Source organism: Oreochromis aureus, linkage group 5, assembly GCF_013358895.1.
Source record: "Oreochromis aureus strain Israel breed Guangdong linkage group 5, ZZ_aureus, whole genome shotgun sequence".
In the NCBI taxonomy this organism is placed as follows: domain Eukaryota; kingdom Metazoa; phylum Chordata; class Actinopteri; order Cichliformes; family Cichlidae; genus Oreochromis; species Oreochromis aureus.
Window position 1 is genome coordinate 35,928,891 of NC_052946.1, and position 18,730 is coordinate 35,947,620.

Below are 18,730 nucleotides of genomic sequence, written 5' to 3' on the forward strand. Positions count from 1 at the left end.
GTGTAACATTTTAATTTTGATGGTTCGTTTCTGCGGCTGGGAAAAGTTTCGAGAAGGAAATTGTTGCAGATGTGAATTTATGAATGCAGTTAAATGTAGGAACGTGGTATGATTTGTGCACCCGGGCTTTGCTTGAACGGTCGAGTTTCTGTGGGTACAAAAGTCTAGACAGTGGATGATGCAGCTGTGCATGACTGTATGTGGTGTTCAGACTATTGCTTCTTTTCCTTTTCGGTGTTGTTGTAGATTTTCCTACATCTTCCTATTGCATGAGCCAATTTCACATTTTAGCTGTCAGACAGAGGGCCTCACATTTGACTCAAGCATATTTTGGTAAACAGATGAGTTCATCATCAGCTTAGTAACTGCAAGATCCTGTGTCTGCAGAATAAACCCAAATCATCACCTCTCCACCGCCATGCTTGACACCTGCTATAAAGTGTTGGTGCTGATATGCTGCTTTTAGTTTTTACCAAATGTGGTACTGTGCATTATGGCCACCACTCCAAAGTATACTGATGCAGAAACCTTGTAGAGTTATCAGATGCAAGTTTGCAAAGCAAAGCTGCGCTAACATGTTCCTTTCTGCAGACGACCATATTGTTCAGTTGTTTTGTAATTGTATTGTCATGAAGTTCTGCTTTTTATACACTTGCTGATCAAGTGTATTTGGTTAGCAGCAGCTGGCTGCTACTTGCCCTGTTATTTCCTATGGAAGGAAAAAGGCCGTACTTAGTTTTTCTTAGGACTGCATAGAGTGGTGTGAAAACGCTCTTTTCCACATGATTGCATGTGGTAGGTTGTATTTGACGAACAATCTCATAACAGAGTTTTGATCTTATTTTATCTTATGTGCATTATTATTTCCAGCGTGTAGCATGATACGAAATCTCTTATTGTTGCTTCTGCTAACAAACTGCTTCTCTACGTATCCAAATGACCTCTGCTGAGCCCTGACCCTAACACCATGGAACACATATAGAATAAATGTGACAGTGAGTTTCTGCTTATGAGTCAGCATCATTTCAAAGGCCCGCAGGCTCATTCCACAATTCTCTGGGAAGCCTTTACATGCATGTGGAAAGAATTATGGCACCATATCAATGCCAATGGCTTTTGAACACCATGTACAACAATCAATCACAGTAATTATCTTGTGGTTTGTAACGAAGCAATATCTAATGGCTCAAACAAATTCCCATAAAAATACTGTTTAAATAGATTTCTCCCCTGTGGAGGACCAAAAGATAAATTAAGCTGAAATTCATCATCACTGTGGCAGCACTTACAAGAAGGGCTGGCAGGAATGTGTGGTTAGAGAGTGTTTTCTGGTTGATAAACAGGGAGTTATGACCTGAATGTGGCTGCAATAATCCTGCTTACTGGTATTAAAGGCTCGAAAGAACAGGGTCCTCAGAGAGTGAGAGGAACAGACACGGAGACAGACTGGCTGGAAGAGAGATCGGAGATAAAAAACAAAAAAGGGAGGACTGTCATTTCCACTGAGATCACATGTACCCACAGTTACAAGTGTCTTGTGGAAGCACGGTTCAGTCGGAGGAAAAGTCTATTTGGACAGACAGTGGGGATGCTAAGCTGTGGGAGTTTCCCACTTGCAGAAGAATAACCTTGAGTATTTGTCTCACCAACAAGGCCTTGTGTAATACCTTCTGATGTAACACAGGGAAGCTCTGGCGTCACCACAACTTGATTGCTGCTCTAGGAGGATTATTAAGGTCAAACACTAATATAAATAAAAACCAGCCACTGCTGCCGCAGCTGATCTTAATCATTATGTGGGATTCAAAAAAGACGCATTAGGATTTTTCTATTTTTATCGTCCTATGGTATTCCTGTAGTTTGTTTGCTTCTACTAATATTCAAATCATATATTGTATCAGACGAATTAAGCTAAATATAAAAAAAAATCCAACACTTTATCCAACTGTCTTTAACTTTGATGGAAAGAATGCAGCAGACACTGCTATAAATCTTACAATTTCTCTTTTAATCTTTTATTTTGTTGTGTTTGATTTATTTCAATTTTACTTGATTAGTCACAGCAATAGCTGGATCCTATCCCAGAGATAGGCAGGGTACACCCTAGACAGGTTGGCAGTCTGTTGCAGGGCCAAGACAGACAGACAGAAAACCAGTCGCTCGCACATTTACCTATGACCCATTTAGAAACACCAGTTAAATGGAGATATGACCTTTGCATGAGATTAAAGACTTTGTCAGTGACAGGAGTTTAAAATTAAATCACTTCATTCAATCTGAGTTGCATGTGATTTTGACTGCCATGTTTTCCATCATTTACCTTCACTGTTTAATTCAGAAGTACGAAGATGGTAAGTGAAAACTGTCCAACAAGTAGCTGTGGGCTATCAGATTTAAAGAACTGCTGCCTTTAAGTTTAACTGTCTGCTGACAGAGTGCTTGATTTATCTGTTTTGTTGCCTCGACCTTCTTTTTGGCAAACTTATGCAAATGTCATGTGGACTGCTTTTCAGAAACGTACAGTGCTGTGGAAATTAAATGTCTGTCAAAGTTAAATACGTGATTTTTTTAAACAAGCATTCATCATTTAAAAAAAAAAAACTTGAGTAGAGGTTCAGAAGTCTGAGTAGATGAGTACCAAATGTCACCTATGACATCATTACAGGGTTGTGATCTTTGCTTTCCTGTGCTTGTCCATTGTGTGTCACTATATTCTCACAGTGTATCACTCTCACAGGGCCAACGTGTCAAAAAGACCCCAATCAAATAAATCTTAAAAAAACTACAGCAAAGGCCAAAAACTACCAATATATAATAATACAGTGAAACTTGACAGAAAGATGCAAAAAAAAAAAAAATCCTTTCTACACCACAAGAGCAAAAAACTAATGTTTATATCTATATTACCCATATCACCATCTTTACTGCCAGGATTTATGAAACTGGAATGTCGCTAAGTGTAAAAAAAGTGAATTTTCTAAAATACACCACAACAGAAATCATAGCAGACAAACTAGTCGCAAATACAGTGCTGCAAATGCCTTCGACTTTTCTTTTTTGTTGGTTTTTTTTGACTCGACCTACCTGCAGATGGTTGTTCTTGCCTGAAGCTCCTGCCACATCCCATTGGCTACAAGACTTCTTGGGAATCCTGTGGTTTGTGCGACTGCTGAAGCCACCGCCCACCTCATCATATGGATTCTCCATCAGGTTTTCAGGCAGGTTGTTTGAGCTCTGGCTCCGGGTGATTGTGGGAACTACCCTGGGATTTGTAGGTGCTGTTTGTGCTGTGGAAGTAGCTTGAGACCCAGGGACCATAAGGTGGCCCGATGAGGAGGTGGGTGAGTTGGAAGCAAAGGTGAATCCAGAAAGGGGCAAAGTTGGGAAGTGACCTCTATCCACGCTGGTGTTGTTTTTCAGACCTTGGAAGGCACTGTTGGAGTTGAGGTTTTCCATGGAGTGATAGAGGAGTTTGTTCACTGCAGGAGAAGATGAAAAAAAAGAATACTTCCACATTTGTTAAACCTATTCGTCTGTAAGTGCACAAGTGACACAGCCAGCTTTGCAACTAAAAAGCCTTAACCACAGGTAGTTTTAGTAACTGCCTCTCACATACTTAAACTTGCACTTTACCTTGCCGCTGTTCATTATTTGTAGCTCCTGTTGGGCTGGGAGACAGTGACACCCGTGGCAGTATCCTAAAGTTTGTGTTTAAAGAGGCAGTTGCAGTCAGCCGCTGAGGGGAGGGCATGGGCGCAATAGGTACCTCCGTCACATATGTGGCAGGAACATACAACGGCTTTGCTTTACTGGCCGCCCCGATCCTCCGCACCTGTCAGAGAACAAACAGAATTCCAAAGGCTTTCTCTCTTTTCTGCTACATAAATGCTTTTAGTCCAACCAAGCGGCAACAAACAGCTGAAGGCTGAAGGGAGTGCGGAAATGTTTAATGATACAGCTCATTTTGACATCAAGCACATGCAACGGGTATACCCGCAACTTCCTTTTTAAAAAAATAGCATCCTTTTTCTCAGCCCACATCATTTAATGAGCTCAGTGGCTAAAGTGAACATTAACTGAGTCGTTTTTCCAGTGTAAGAGTTACATCTAAATAGCTAGTGCAGAGTATTTTTTCCTTTGATGTGACCGGACGTGCGTTACAGTTGTGAGTACTCTTGCCTCACAGAGAGGAGGTTCTCGGTTTGAATCATCTGGCTGGCTGGGGCTTTTCTGTGTTGAGTGTGCGTTTTCGTCCATGCTTTGAAGTGATCGTTTTCAAGTGGTGTCAGTTAAAAACACGTGTACATCGTTCATTCATTGTTGGCTCACTGTTGTGTTCCAGTCTACTGCTGTATTTTATGCAACAGATGACCATTTAAATATTTAGAGCTACTTTTAAATTCACAATGTAACCCAGTGTGACAAAGCGTACCTTTTTTAAGAAACACGCACACAACCTTTGATCTTGGAGTTAAGCACCTTAAATAACTAAAGCATGAATACAAATGAGCAGTATTTTGTAGTCTATCATTATCTGTATCTTTTTATGCACAAAAGGTAAAAACACAAAAGTTGTATCCTCCACCACAGCTCCTCTGGTAGGCCTCCTTTCTCCTCGGCCCTCAGTCTTCTGGGTTTATTTTAGGAACTGAGACATCCTTCAACACGGCATACTAAGACTGATTTCTGGGTCACAGACAGGAAGATGTAGGAGAAAGGAGACATGCAGGCACAAAATAGCTAAAGGAGAAATGCCGCTAGACTGTGGTGCAACGTTTGACATGTAATTCTATTGTAGTTGTATAACATAGGACAGGCCTGTCATTGTTACTATTCCTTAAGCTAGACAAACTTCACATTTGGACAGAAGTCAGGATTGAATTTAACCTACATGCAGTTTATTTTGAGGCAGTTCTAGATACACTGTGTCCACGATGTAAAGTTACTTCTCAAAAATTTTTTATTGCAAAAATATTGTTATGTATATGAAAGATGGACATAGGACTATGATGCCCCCCACTGGTTTCTAAAGTTTCAACATTGGCTACAGTGTTGTCATTCAATCCAATATCACAGCAAAGAGTGTAACTGACAGACTGGTCCACCGTGTGGATGTCGCATTTTATCAGACACCTAGTTTAATCGTTTCTAGCATAGAAGGAGCCTGGAATGTCGTTCACACCCACCTTGGTCACGAGCGACTTGTTGGATTTAGATATATAATCTCTCCCTGACGGTACTGTAACTTAAGCATGCGTGTCCATTTCACATTTAAGGCAGGCAAAGCATGATATCCACACAGTGGCCAGCGTGTCTATCACAAACTTTTCCATTAAAGTGTATGTATCAGTTCACGGTTAAGGTGCATCACTAGAGGTTCAAGGTTCAATGTTCTTTATTCGTCACATGCATAGTTATACAGGTATAACACACAGTGAAATGTAACCTGACACGCTGCTCAACTTGTGCAAAAAGAGGGGGGGCGGGGGACATTATATATAATATATACATTAGGTGAGTGGATTAGGTGAGTGCATAGAGCATATGCAAAGACAGACATGTATGCTAATTAATGCTAAATATGTTTAATGTTTATAAGATTGGGGAAACCTGCAGTCAGCTGAGACTGAAGAAGTCACTTGGATGAGTGACGAAATGTTTCTCCTGCTTAAAACGCTACGTCCAGATGAACAGAATCAACCTTTTGGGATTTACTTACCTGGATGATTGAGCATGCACCAAGACAACCTAATGTTAAGGCTTACTAAAGTTTGAAAGGATGAGTTGTAACAAAATAACCTCATGCAAATGTGTTCTATAGGACCATATTAGTGAGAGACCCAACCTGTTTTTGTATCGGGCTGTAAACATGTTTATTTCTACTGTAAAGGAAGGAAGTTTTTGTCACTTATGTGTTGACTTCCTTTTTTAGCCCTGCAGCATCTTCTAAGGCTTCTGGTAAAATATGACTTTATCCTTCTCAGAAACTTACAGTATGTTGCTCTATTTATATATGTTTTCGTTTTCATGATATTTATGAAAACGAAAAAGACACTGACGCAAAAGACAAAAAAATAAACTTTTTTTTTCTCACCTGCCACCAATCAGCATTCGTCTTCTTCAGGAGAATAAAGCGTTCACCTTCCCGTATGCAAACCTGCCGTCCGTCTGCTCCACGGTAGCTGTAGTCATACTGGGCCTCGAGGACCACCGTACCACTGGGGACTCCACACACCGTCATCCCCCTGGTGTTCACTACAGATCCTGCAGCAGGCTGCTGATGACCGAAAGAGCGCCGCCAAGAACCAGAGAGCATGGCTTTCCCACAGTCCTGTTCAGCAAGCTTTGCTGGAAGTATGCTGATTTGTGATTTGAGTCGGGACAGTGCAGGGTGGGCGAGACTGGAGCCAGGACTTTGCCATGCTCTGAAACAGGCACATGGACAGAGAAACACAGTGTGAGAGAGAGAGAGAGATTACCAAAGCTGTGAGAGAACAATGTAGAAATGTCACCTGGTGCTGTTCAGGTTCAAAGAGAGCGAATCTGAATCCTTTCAGAGCTAAAAATGGAAGTCTGCATTAAGCTGGGGGAAAATCACCAAGCTATAAAAATATCTCTATTTTAGAGTTGGCAGGGTTTTTCTCTTTGTGAAATTTCTCTTTCAAGTCATTTGATCCAATTGTCTTTTCTGTTTTACATCAATGTAAAATTTATATCTTTGGAATTTGCATTGGTCCTTACATTAAACAAGACTTTATCTTGATCTTTAGGCATTTAGTGCTTTTTTTAAAAATTTACTAACAACTGGTTTTTAATTCCACCAACTGCACAAAAATAGCTCAGCGAAGGCACGGATCACTGCAATAACATTCACAAATGAATAAAATAAACTTTTCTTTCCCACTTCCTATTTTTCTATATTTAGCAGACAAGCAGGAGGATGAAGTGCTGATATTTGTACACAACCACAGTGCACCACTTTTCTATTGTCCTTTCATCCTGTTAGAACTGAGAGACCCATGTGAGTGAATAACTCATGCGTTTGGAAGATGTAAGGAGCACAGTATACCTAAAATAGCATCTGTCTCCATCTCTCCACCTGAGCCAGCATCCCTAAGCTAAACCCTTGCTTTACGCAGCCAAGACCCGCTTACATAAGAGAACATCTAACTTTCTGCCAGACACATAGAAATACAGCCTCACACACTGACAGTAAATACACCCACCATCCCTACAAGCAAATCTGCACACACACGAGCATGCACAGAAGGGGAACATCCCGAGCTACGTAGCAACAGTCAGACCTGCTGTACCTCACGTCACTGAGGATGGGAGAGTCCAGGGATGCTGGACAAGACAAGAGAAAGGAAAAGGTCTGGAAGTTGGGGATAAGCCAAATGATACAACAAGACCACATTGTTAGAGCTAGGTGAGAAAATAATAAAACCAGAGTAGTAGAGGAATGGAAGAAGCTTAATAGAGCTGTGAGCTGATGGGAGGGCGGCCAGGAATAGCTGGCTGAACCTTGATAATCTGACTGTTATTAAAGCACGGGAAAGAATATGTAACCCCCCACGGCTATAGAGAATTGCAGTAAAACCCGTCTGTAACAGCATATGGGTGGAAGAACTCCCTGCCTGGAAGACAGTCTGGCTAACACTAGCAGGAAGTGCACTGCAAGGCACACAGGAGCATTTCTCAGCATTTCATCAAAATGTAATGAATCTGAATAAAAGCAATTCCACATTATGAACAGAATAACTAGAGAGACATCGGCTAACGTCCCTTTTGCACATTAGAAAAATGGGAAGCGATTTAAGTTGTGAAGTAGCTATTACGCATTGATGATCACATACAACTATTTTGCACGCCTTCAAATTAATTTTCTTTTACTATATGAAACATTTCATGAAAAGTGCAATACAAGAGATGAGAATTGCTGAAAAATAGAGTTTTACTGTATACACAAACTGAAAATTAAATCATAGTTGTTGTTGATATTCACTCACTGACCACTTCTTTAGGTACACCTGTTCAACTGAAATATATGATAAGCCAATAACATGGCAGCAAAATGCATTTAAGCATACAGACATGGTAAAGATGACCTCCTCAAATTCAAACAGAGGATGATGGAGGATCAAGAAGAAAGGTGATTTAAAGGACGTGGCAGATGGGCTGGTCCGAGTACTTCAGAAACTCCTTATCTACTGAGACCATCTCTAGTGTTTACAGAAAATGGTTAGAAAATGGAAAATACCCAGAGACCTACAGTTCTCTAGGTGAAAATACCTTGTTAATGCCAAGGGAGGATGTCCAGAGTGCTTCAAGCATATAAGAAGGCAACAATAACTCAAATACCTGCTGACTGCAACCAAAGTATGCAGAAGAGATCTTTCAGAATGCACAAAATATTGAACTTTGAAGCAGAAGGGATACAGCAGCAGAAGACCACACTGGATGTAGGTTAACAACAGGAAACTGAGGCTACAAATCATGTTGGCTTTCCTGATTGTATCAGTGGTTTAGGCTGTTGGTGGTAGTGTGATGTTGTGGGGGATATTTGGGCCCCTAACACCAACCAAGCATTATTTAAACACCACAGTCTACCTGAGTAATTTTGATGACAAATCTGCAGCAACTGTGTGATTCTATCGCATCGATATGGACCAAAATCTCAGAGGAATGTTTGCACCTTGTTGAATCTGTGCCACAAGTAAGACAGTTTTAAGGACAAAAGGGGATCCAACCTGAGACTAGAAAGATATACCTAGTAAAGTGGGCAGTGGAGAAATATTTAGAAATATAACTGCGTTTATAAATGTTTTTTAATTGCCTGGTGTTCATAGACGTCTTTGCTAGAAAAAGCAAACACCGATGCCAGAGTGTATTCTGACTGGGACACCTGGGAGTTTGTTATATGAAATAATAGTGTACTAAAAAGTTTTTCTAATAACAAATAGTATCATAACCTAGGTGGCTCTGAAGTTAAAAAAAAAACCCAAACAAAACTTAGCTGTACTATTTAAAAGTGCAGCTAAGTTCAGGAGGGACAGAGGCAGAAGTCAGAGGCACGAGGCAAGCAAACAGGAAACAGCATGCACGCAGCAAGGTTCAACCACAGTTTGGGTCATATCCTCTCCATCTTGCCATTTGTTTTTCTGACTTGCCATATCACTGGGAGTTTTAGTTACAGTTTGTAAAATCTAACGGCCAAGACAACTGCTACGTTTCATGCAAGTGCTGATGAGCTGCACTGGCAACGAGACTAGAGCGCAGCACTGTTAGATGCAGTAATGACACAAAACTAAGCAGAGAGTGGTAGTTGTTTTAGGCTTAACAATCTTGCTGCATGGCTTCGGTAACGTGTAATTTACTATTTACATGAGCCAAAATTACAACATACCCTGGGCGTAAAAAAGAAGCTAAAAACAAACAATAATCATATAGAGGGTCCAGGATGTGCTCTTCTCCACGCACAAACAGGAAGAGCTTTAATGATGCTTCTGCACACCTGTTTGCCTTTTCCTGTCTTTACTCTTTGAAATTACTAACTGATAAGAAGACATCAAAAAATAAAGTAAAAAAGAAGAGCAAAAGCAGATTAGACTATCCACACGCTGCTACAACAGACCCTACACTATACTGTGTGCAAATTAGGCTGCTACTGCAGGGTTAAAGTCCTTGGTTGTATTCATCTGGATTTCAGTATGACTCTCCCAAAGGGTGACAGCTAAGATAGTTTTCAAAGTGGAGACAAAGTACGTCAGGAAATTCTTTATAATTCCATGACTCAACATTTTAATTACCGTCACTGTGTATTATTCACACCGGCTATTTACTGAAATAATCCAAAAAAGGGTCACAAACTCAATAGAATTCCAGAATGTTATCACAAATAGCAAAATAAAAATATTTATGATCTCACATCAGCATCTACAAAACGAAAATAAGACCAGAGTGTCTATTTGCAGGTCACATAGCAGCAGAGCGGGCACTGGCGTCATTCGCCCTAACAAAACAGTGAAGACCATATGGTGTCAGAGACAGACACAGGCACCCTGTCAAGGCTGTTGAGAGGCACGAGTGCTTTGTGCCAGGGACCTAGGGCTCAGGGATTATGACGCGGTATCAACAACCAAACATGAAGAAATACAGGGATGAAATAAAAATAGATGAAAATAAGTGAGGAGGGAGAAAAACTCAGTGAATGCTGCATTTGTCTGTCTGCTTTTGCTTGAGTGTTTCCACTTTAACTCAGACTCTGTGTGCAGCAAGTCAAAGTGAGTTGAAGGAATGGAAAGTATACAATTTGTGCATGCATGCGAGAGAGCCAGAGAGAGGGAAAGAGAGCAGGAGAGACTCAACATGGTCCTGAAGTAAGTTTGTCTACATCAACAACATCACCAGCTCACTCGATGTTCAGAGCTATACATCCCATAAGTCTTAAACATACAACATACAATAAAAATTAAAAGGCATAACCTTTTTCCGTGTATTAAAAAAATGGACACATACTAGCAGCTCCGTCCTGCAGAAAATCAAACAGAGGCTGTCTTTATCATTCATCCATGCACAGACCATACAAAACACAGTTAATCCCATGCAGGCAATTATCCTTCCTCCACTCACTGAACCCCTGCTGACCCTCCCATCCATCATTTAGCCAGTATTTTGCCCGTGCATTGAAAGCAAAGAGAATGAAAGAGACAGAAGGAGCGTGAGCTGGATGTTACTCATTCATGCAAATAAACAATACTTAAACTTGAGAAGCAGAAACATAACGAGGGGAAGAAACCATGTGAGAGTCGTTCTGCGCTGAACAAACAAAAGCAACCAGCAGTCCAGCTGATTGATTGAGCTATTGATCCAACTGGAAAGCTGGCTGGTCAACCCTTTCGCTGGACGTCAGAAATACTCTACACACCAGCACACAGACGTAAGCACTGAATCAGAGGAAAATACATGAATCGGAATCGTCTCAGGTTTCATTTGATGTTTCCTATTTAATACCTGGATAAGTTTCAGATAAGTCTAAAATGTTTCACATAGCAAGTACCAGTAAGAAGGATGTGACGTTATACCATCAGTATGTTTCAGTCAAATCAGCAATCCGGAGGCCACTGGATTAAGTACTTTAGGGATTATACGCCTCCTTGGTTGCTGTGCATGTTTTAGTCAAACATTTTCCAAAGCATTCATTCATATTTAAAATGACTTCTTCTGAAATGCATATCTTTTCAAAAAATACACATTTTAAAACACACACACATACGTATATGTAGTACGTATATCATATGTACATGATATATGTACACATGACATATTACAGAATATGTAACTATTGGAAACCGATATATCAAGGGACACAAGATGCATCCTCCTAAAATCCTAAGAGTAAGTATCTATGGTCTCAGAACACAGTGTTAGAGTATTGCCCCTTCAGCAGAAATAACCTTGTGATATCCTTTTTGCATAACTGTCCACCATTCTCTTGCAGCTACTTGATGAATTTATGGCCACTCCTCAGTTGAAGATGATTGGGGATTTGCTTGCATGTACTGTCTGTTAATCATCCGTTAACATTTCTGTGGGATTCAAATCTTTGCGACAAGGTTCTAATGTAACCTCGGATTTCTTCTTTTGGAACCATTAAAATGTGGATTTATAGAATCATTATGAAAGGTCCACCTCCAATTCAGCGTCAACATTTGAAGCGCAGATGGCCTGACGTTTATTTTCAAACACTCTTTGGTATGATGCACAATTAATAGCTGAATCACCGACTGCAAGCTGCCCAGTCTCTGAAGCAGTGAGGCAATGCTAAACCAGAGTATTTCCACCATCATGCTTCACAGTGTTTTGAGGTACATCTTTCAAAATCTGTCTTTGGTCAGCAATGGCCACACAACTCTATCTTCAAATCATCTGTTCAAAACACACTATTCTAACAGGCATGCAGGTCTTTTACCTACAAACTGTAGCTATAGGCCTATCCAGCTAAGCCGTGCTATAGAGAACCCATTCAAAACAGACAAAGAGCCTCTTTTCAGTGTTGTGAAAGCAGTCATTGATAACACATTTAAATCTTCCCGATAGGGCCAACATCTGTTCTTTTTATTCGTGATTTGTTATCATTGACAGTTTTTTTGCACTTCTTCCTCTTCTTTGTATGGTTACCTTTAATGTTTAACCTAAGCACTGAACCAAAAACCAAACATCTACAAGTGATTCATTTACTGTTGCATGTGATGATGATTTTCTATGGCAGCACACCTGCAAGCAACTTTTTTGGTTTGTGTTTTTGAGGGCCCGCTACAATCGAAGAAAGCTATAAATACATATGCTCTGGAAAAGCAATTGTGTGAAGTATAAATAACGTGTTTTTTATGTTTTAAGGGATTCATGCAAACCCACATGTCATAGCGCTGCAGAAAACATCCTGAGGCTACACAGTAAATGCAAACTACAATGTCATAAACGATATGTTTAGAGGAGAGATAACAGATATTTAAAAGGAGCAGAGCACATGAGAAGTAAGACAAGGTTTCAATAATTTTCCCCAATTTTCATATCGTTCCAGATAATCAATGTAATAATTGCTCCAAACAGCTCCGGCGTCTGAAAGACAAGCCAATAAATGACGGGTTTATCTCCCATGGAGACGATTTAAGATCGCTGGGCCAATCAAACTTCACCACATGGCAGGACTGGAAAGGAGTAAAGGGTGGAGAGCTTGGTGTCATATCATATCCATATTCATTCCATACGTTTGAAGTGGAAAGAAGGCGGCTTTAATAATCATGGCTACACGGTGTTCAAAGAGAGATGAGACATGGGGAAGAGGAATATAGAGTGAATGAGGAACTTCAAAGGGTTTCCGCGTACACTGCCATATCTGTATACACACAGAAAACACACACTCACATGCACGTACACTGTACTGTATTTACATATAAATGTCTATAACCGAAGGCGTCGCAGGAAAATAAGACAAAAAGTTGCTGCATGTGAGACACGCAGCGCAGTAACATTAATTACCACAACAATAAGTAAAAAGTAAGTCACTGTAAGCAAACAGGGCTGCTGAATTAATAACTGTGTCAGCCAAACAACTTTTCATATCTCAGTTCTTCACGGTGTCATCACTATATGCAAACAAGCATCCAAGTTTTCCTGCTACACTGGCAGCTGGAGCTCCAACTTTTAGTCAGGTAAGTATTGCAATCAGTAAGATATTGCATCACTTCCTACATTAAAGGGCTCTGTAGCACAGCACTGTCTTAAAATAAGCACAGGGATGCCTCAAATGTTTCCTAAAATCAGTGCTTAACCAAACCGTATGTTGCATTACCTAAACTGCACTTTAAAACTGCTAGCATTTAATGCTTGCTTTCAGCAGTAAGCGATAAACATAATTAATGTAAAAGCTGCCTCAGCCAAAGTCAAATCAAATTTTCTGTATATTTCAAAGCATGGTCTGTTTACAATGTCTTCACAATATAAACAGCAATCAATCCTTATCTTTAAACCGTCAATTCAGAAAAAAACCCCTCTACAGCAAAAATGAAGACAAAAGAAAAAAACACCCTCTTCACAATAATGAGCTCATTTACACATTTAGCTGGAAATCAGTCTCCTCGCTGTCTGATGAGCAGCTCTGCTGACGACAGCCACGTGAAGGAATGCAGTGTATGGATGTACAGTTATAACTACTAGGGCTGATGTCTCTCTCTCCATATGAGACACACGCCTCGAGCCAAAACAGCCTTTCATCCTCGCAGAGCCATGCATTATTGATGATTAGACCAGAGAGAGACACTGAAACACACACTGTGTTTCCCAGTGTGCTGGCAGGATGATGAATCTGTGTATGAAAGCATGCATGCGCTTATATGTGACTAAACAGGTGGGCTGGATTCTTTTAATGATCAGCTGAGTAAACCGTTACTGAGCCAATCAGAAAAGCAGAAAGTGACAGCGGAGCAGCCATTGGCTCAAGCCCGCTACTGTCATTATGACAACAACGTCAGTGACCGACTGCGATCTCCAGTGTCCCCAGTACGTGTTATCTTTTTCTTGTTGCGCATCGCAGCATTGCATATATGTGATGCCATCATTTCAAGGGTTTGCTGATGCAACGCTTGTGTTTACAATGAACCCTGCAGCCTGCATCGACACATAGCAAACTTCTTCAGAGACTTCACATGTATACTACTCAAGTTCTCATTTCCCACATTTGAATATAAACAACAACCAGACAAACCAGTGTTTGCCAGTTCGGCAAAGTAGCGCATGATTGCCCAGGGGGCAGTCTTTAAAGAAAGTATCACGTTTTTTTAATTAGCTTTTGGGATTTTACAGAAGAAAAGCAGGTGAAAAACACTCTGCCTGCACACTTCTAGCTTACATACCAAACAAGCATGAAAATGCTTCTTATTTCAGTAAGCAGCTTACATATAAGAAACAGCACAAAATGTTTTGGAAACACTAACATCATATTTTAAAGCCAATAAAATTACACCATTCAACACTGTCTTCATTGAAATTATTTTTTAATCTGATTGACAGTGTTATTGCTCTCTTAATTTATGATCACAACTTATGAGATACAGCAGCAACATTTTTCTGCAACATTTCATTTTCAAATGTGAGAAGATACGGGAAGAATAAACACAGAGAACATTTAAACCCAAAGATCATTTTACAGTTTTTCCTTGCTCAGAATGGACCTACGGGGAGTACATGTGTAAACATGGCTGCTACATGTTACCTTACTTGACAAAAATAATTTTTTTGTATGTTGGTGACATTCCTTTGTCATTCCTCATTGTCATGAGCGCCAATAATTCACTTTTAAGGAGGACACATAAAAGCAGCAAATCTGCATTTGAGAAACCAGAACCAGAATATATGTTTCTGATTAGAAATGACTTATGAAAATTGTCACTGTGAGTGGAATGACTGATTAATTTGAGGAAACTGCTTTAGCACTAAAACAAATTGCGATAAGGAACTAAAGAGACTGATTTATTTTCTCGATAAAGGTTGATAAAGCAAGACATCGAGTCTGCAGAGCCCTGATTTTTTTTTTTTTTTGTCTGAATCACAACATATGTGCCATGTGTTATTTTCTATGCTTTCTGAAGTAAATCAAAATAAATAATGACCCTTTTTGGTAGGTAAATGGTGACTATAAAAAATGCATTATTGCTAATACTCATATATTAAGTATCAGTTAATGACGAGCAAACACTCTAGCCTTCTTTCACCATATTTCCCAAACCAAATGTCATATGGAAGTCAATATTTATTATTTACAGAATAAAAAATGAATCTTCTCTGACTGGGCTGGTGAGTTGTTGCTGAGCCTGTGGGAATGTGAGGTACATTGATGTTTCTAATGAAGAGCTCTGAGCTCCATTGATCCACTGGGGATGAGAGTGAGCTGTCAAAAGCTATCAGGCAAGTCAAAGACCCACTTTTAGCTGTGTGTAGCTAAAGTGAGCACGATAGTGTTGAGGTGCAAGGAAGAGCAGCTAGACATCCCACGGCAAAGAGTATAGAGAGGAGACACACACACACACACACTGAGGCACAGCTGTGATGCCCTCAGAGCGTTCAAGCGGTTAGTTGTTCAGTAAAGGGACGTTGCACAGTTAACAATAAGGTTTACAATGTGTCAAGTGATCAGTTAAGGTGTACGACCTTCTGGTCCAAGAAGGTCCTATAAGAAGAGATTTCAAATATTTAGGTTAGATTTATTTTTAATAAAGAAAAGCAGCAAATACTAAATTTTAATCCATTTTCTTTGAGAATGGTTAAAATTATTGCAGATTATTTTTTTATCTGCAGCTTTTTAAATTAACAAGTCATCTCAGCACTAACGCAATCTTAGCACGTCTGATTCCTGTTGTCACATTAACATCTATACGTGCATGACACAGCCTAGTGAAAGCAAAAATGACTGCATTGATACTTTAAGTACAAGCAGGATTAAACGGGATTAAAACACAGCACAAATGTGAATGTAAGCACCACTGCTATATTGCACCGTACCTGCTAGCACTGCTTTCATATAGACACTGTATAGCAGGTAAATAAGGACCTGTGCTGTTCTCCAATGGGATGCAACAGTATGTATCATGAAAATGTAATGAAAAGATGCCAAAAGATGTGCGTATGGGTGGGTGAGGATAGGAAGTGAAAACAGTGGGAGGTGTGGGCGACCAATGGCATAATGTCACCATAAGCCGGCGTGATTTTGTTGTATTCAAGCAGATGACACAAATTACTAATGACTGTATTTATGGCATCCACATACCACACACTACACTGTCACTGTAACTTAAAGAGAACCCAACTGCCACAAAAAATTCCACTATTACAGTATAAGTACAAGTAATTTATTTAAAAGAGACCGCGTGTGTGGGGGGGAGGCCAAATATACCCTGGACAGATCACATCTATATCACAGGGCTTATTGACATCACATTGGTAATTCTTTAAGCTCACCAAACATGAGAATATGCTTTATTTTAAAAATAAATGAATAGCAGCAAAACAGCAGTTTTGCCTGTGCGACAGTTGGCAGACTTCACTCTTTCGTCTCCAAGCAGCTGTGAGTGGTATTTATAACCTAAACAATTAATCAAACACTAAGCAAGAAAAATGTACACTGATTAAAGTTTAACTTAGACCTGCTACACGACTTTGCACAAGATCTGATTAAACAGCTGCTCTATGTCATGTTTTCCTCTGCAAATACATTAAATTCAGCATTTTCTACTTGATATAAAAGGTTGGACAAAACAGAGGCAGTTTTCTCTCAGGGAAACACGCAACGACTACTCTATAAAACATATTTTCCACACAAACATTTTAAGTTCAAAGCTAAAACAAGTTAATCATGGATAAAGTGCTTTATAACCAAGAGACAAACCAGTAAATGAACACCAAAGAAGGAACATATGGTAGAATCAGGGGGCCTTTAGGGCTGCTTTTCAGGACCAGATGTCTTCAGGAACTGGAGATAGAGAAACAGTCCGTACAGCAGAAAACACAAACGTGAGTTGAGGTCTTTCTGCACCAAATGATCTGCTACTGCAAGAACATGTTTGCTCCGCATGTTGCATATAAGCAGCTACACATTTCTCACTGTGAGAAAAACAGACTGCCCACAGACTTACTGAGATATTCCAGTGCAGCAAGAATACTTTGACAATTAACATACCACAATGTGAAAGGCTCGAGTCTCTCAATCTTTTCTTTGACACTGCATCCACAGCAGTCTGTGGAGCACAGCAGTAATTAGAGTGAACTTGTAGCCCTCATCTTAATGCTGGTACCGGGGCGCTTTTAATCAGCAAAGTTGCAAGCAGAGAATAATCTTTCAGCCTGCTGTCGTCACAGGCTGGCGTAAAAGGGAGCAAATCTCCTGCTTTGCGCGGACTTAAGAATGATTATGAAAGAGCGAAAATGCAATGCATCAGTCAAAGTGTTTCCATCACACCCTGTGGTTAACCCATCCATGCACTTGTATGCACGCATGTAATGTCAGAAGCAGGATGCAAATATTTCTGTATGAAAAGTGTCATATGTAAAGTGATGATATGAGGATTTTTTATCAGCGCGACCTTTAAAAAGATGATGAGATGGCCAACAGAGAGTCGTGGTGTCTGCACAATCGTAGCAATGAAATTAGTCAAGAAAACAGAATGAAAAATGGAGAGTGAGAAGTCAATACTGTGTGTATAAGGGGAGGGGGAAAGGAAACTTTGAAGAGTGGAAAGTGCTCTTCAGCAGGAAATGGAGGTTAAAATCTGCCTTTGTCTTGGGCCTATAAGTTAGCCGTTTGTGGGTTTGTTTCAGTTCAGCAGTTGTAATAACTGTATATACAGCATGTGGTTTGAAAGTCTCATGTTCTGAAATGTTTGTTTTGGAAAACGTAGGCATGTAAACTTGGCATATGTGGCCTATTTATAGAGGCAGAATTGACAGGGCCTGCCTACATATTCTTCTGACAACAAAGAGTAAAACTTATCCCCCAAACTTTAAGTGGAATAATTCTCATATTGTACCCACAAAATTAATGCTTGCATCCAAAATACATCAAAATGAAGCATAATCAACGTAAAGGTGCAGAAAAGAAATCATTAAGTAAATAAATAAATAAAACACATTACACAAAAATCATCTGTCTTTTGTATGTTTGAGTGGGAATGAAAGTTTCTATCTGTAGCCAAATGTGGCAACAACAACTCCTACAAATTAAATCCTATCATCTTGTGGTTCAGTGCTTCCACAAATAATAGTGAATTCAAACTGGATCACAAATAGTTTTTGCAAAAATGTATAAATATTTATCAATAAAATTAGTTCTCTGTGCAAACAATTCAATAGTAATCCATCTTCTTTTCGTGTGAGGGGCAAAACTCACCTTGCAGCGACGTGATGACTGCTGAGTTATGTTTCCAGAGCGCGCTGTGGATATATTAGCACTTGCGCCTCGGTAAGTTTGCTTTGCCTCTTTCGTGGGAAGAGTAAAGATAACTTCACATAATTCGTCTAACGGGAGCAGAAGAAAGAACTCCGAGGTGCACTTTTCCTAATTAACAGTCATGCATGGACATGCAAGTTACCCCTGCAGCCCATGATGATGGAGCCTCCTCGCTCTTTAAGCGGATAAAAAAAATAGTCTGCGCTGTACGCGTTTGGCGTTTTAAGATTG

General features: G+C 39.9%; 1 protein-coding gene across 3 annotated transcripts in view; it reads right to left on the reverse strand.

The window, feature by feature from the left end:
- Positions 1 to 18,700, reverse strand: part of arhgap9 (Rho GTPase activating protein 9) — a 41,801-nt gene extending 23,101 nt beyond the window's left edge. The window contains exons 1-4 of one of the 3 annotated variants that reach the window (XM_031740402.2): positions 18,440 to 18,700; positions 6,095 to 6,425; positions 3,634 to 3,832; positions 3,085 to 3,479 (exon numbers count right to left, since the gene is read on the reverse strand). In XM_031740402.2, coding sequence (XP_031596262.1) covers positions 3,085 to 3,479; positions 3,634 to 3,832; positions 6,095 to 6,316 — 816 coding nt within the window. In that variant the 5' untranslated portion in view covers positions 6,317 to 6,425; positions 18,440 to 18,700. The remainder of the gene's footprint in view (positions 1 to 3,084; positions 3,480 to 3,633; positions 3,833 to 6,094; positions 6,426 to 18,439) is intronic. The other 2 variants (XM_031740399.2, XM_031740400.2) reach the window with 2 other exon arrangements.
- Positions 18,701 to 18,730: the final 30 nt, after the last annotated feature.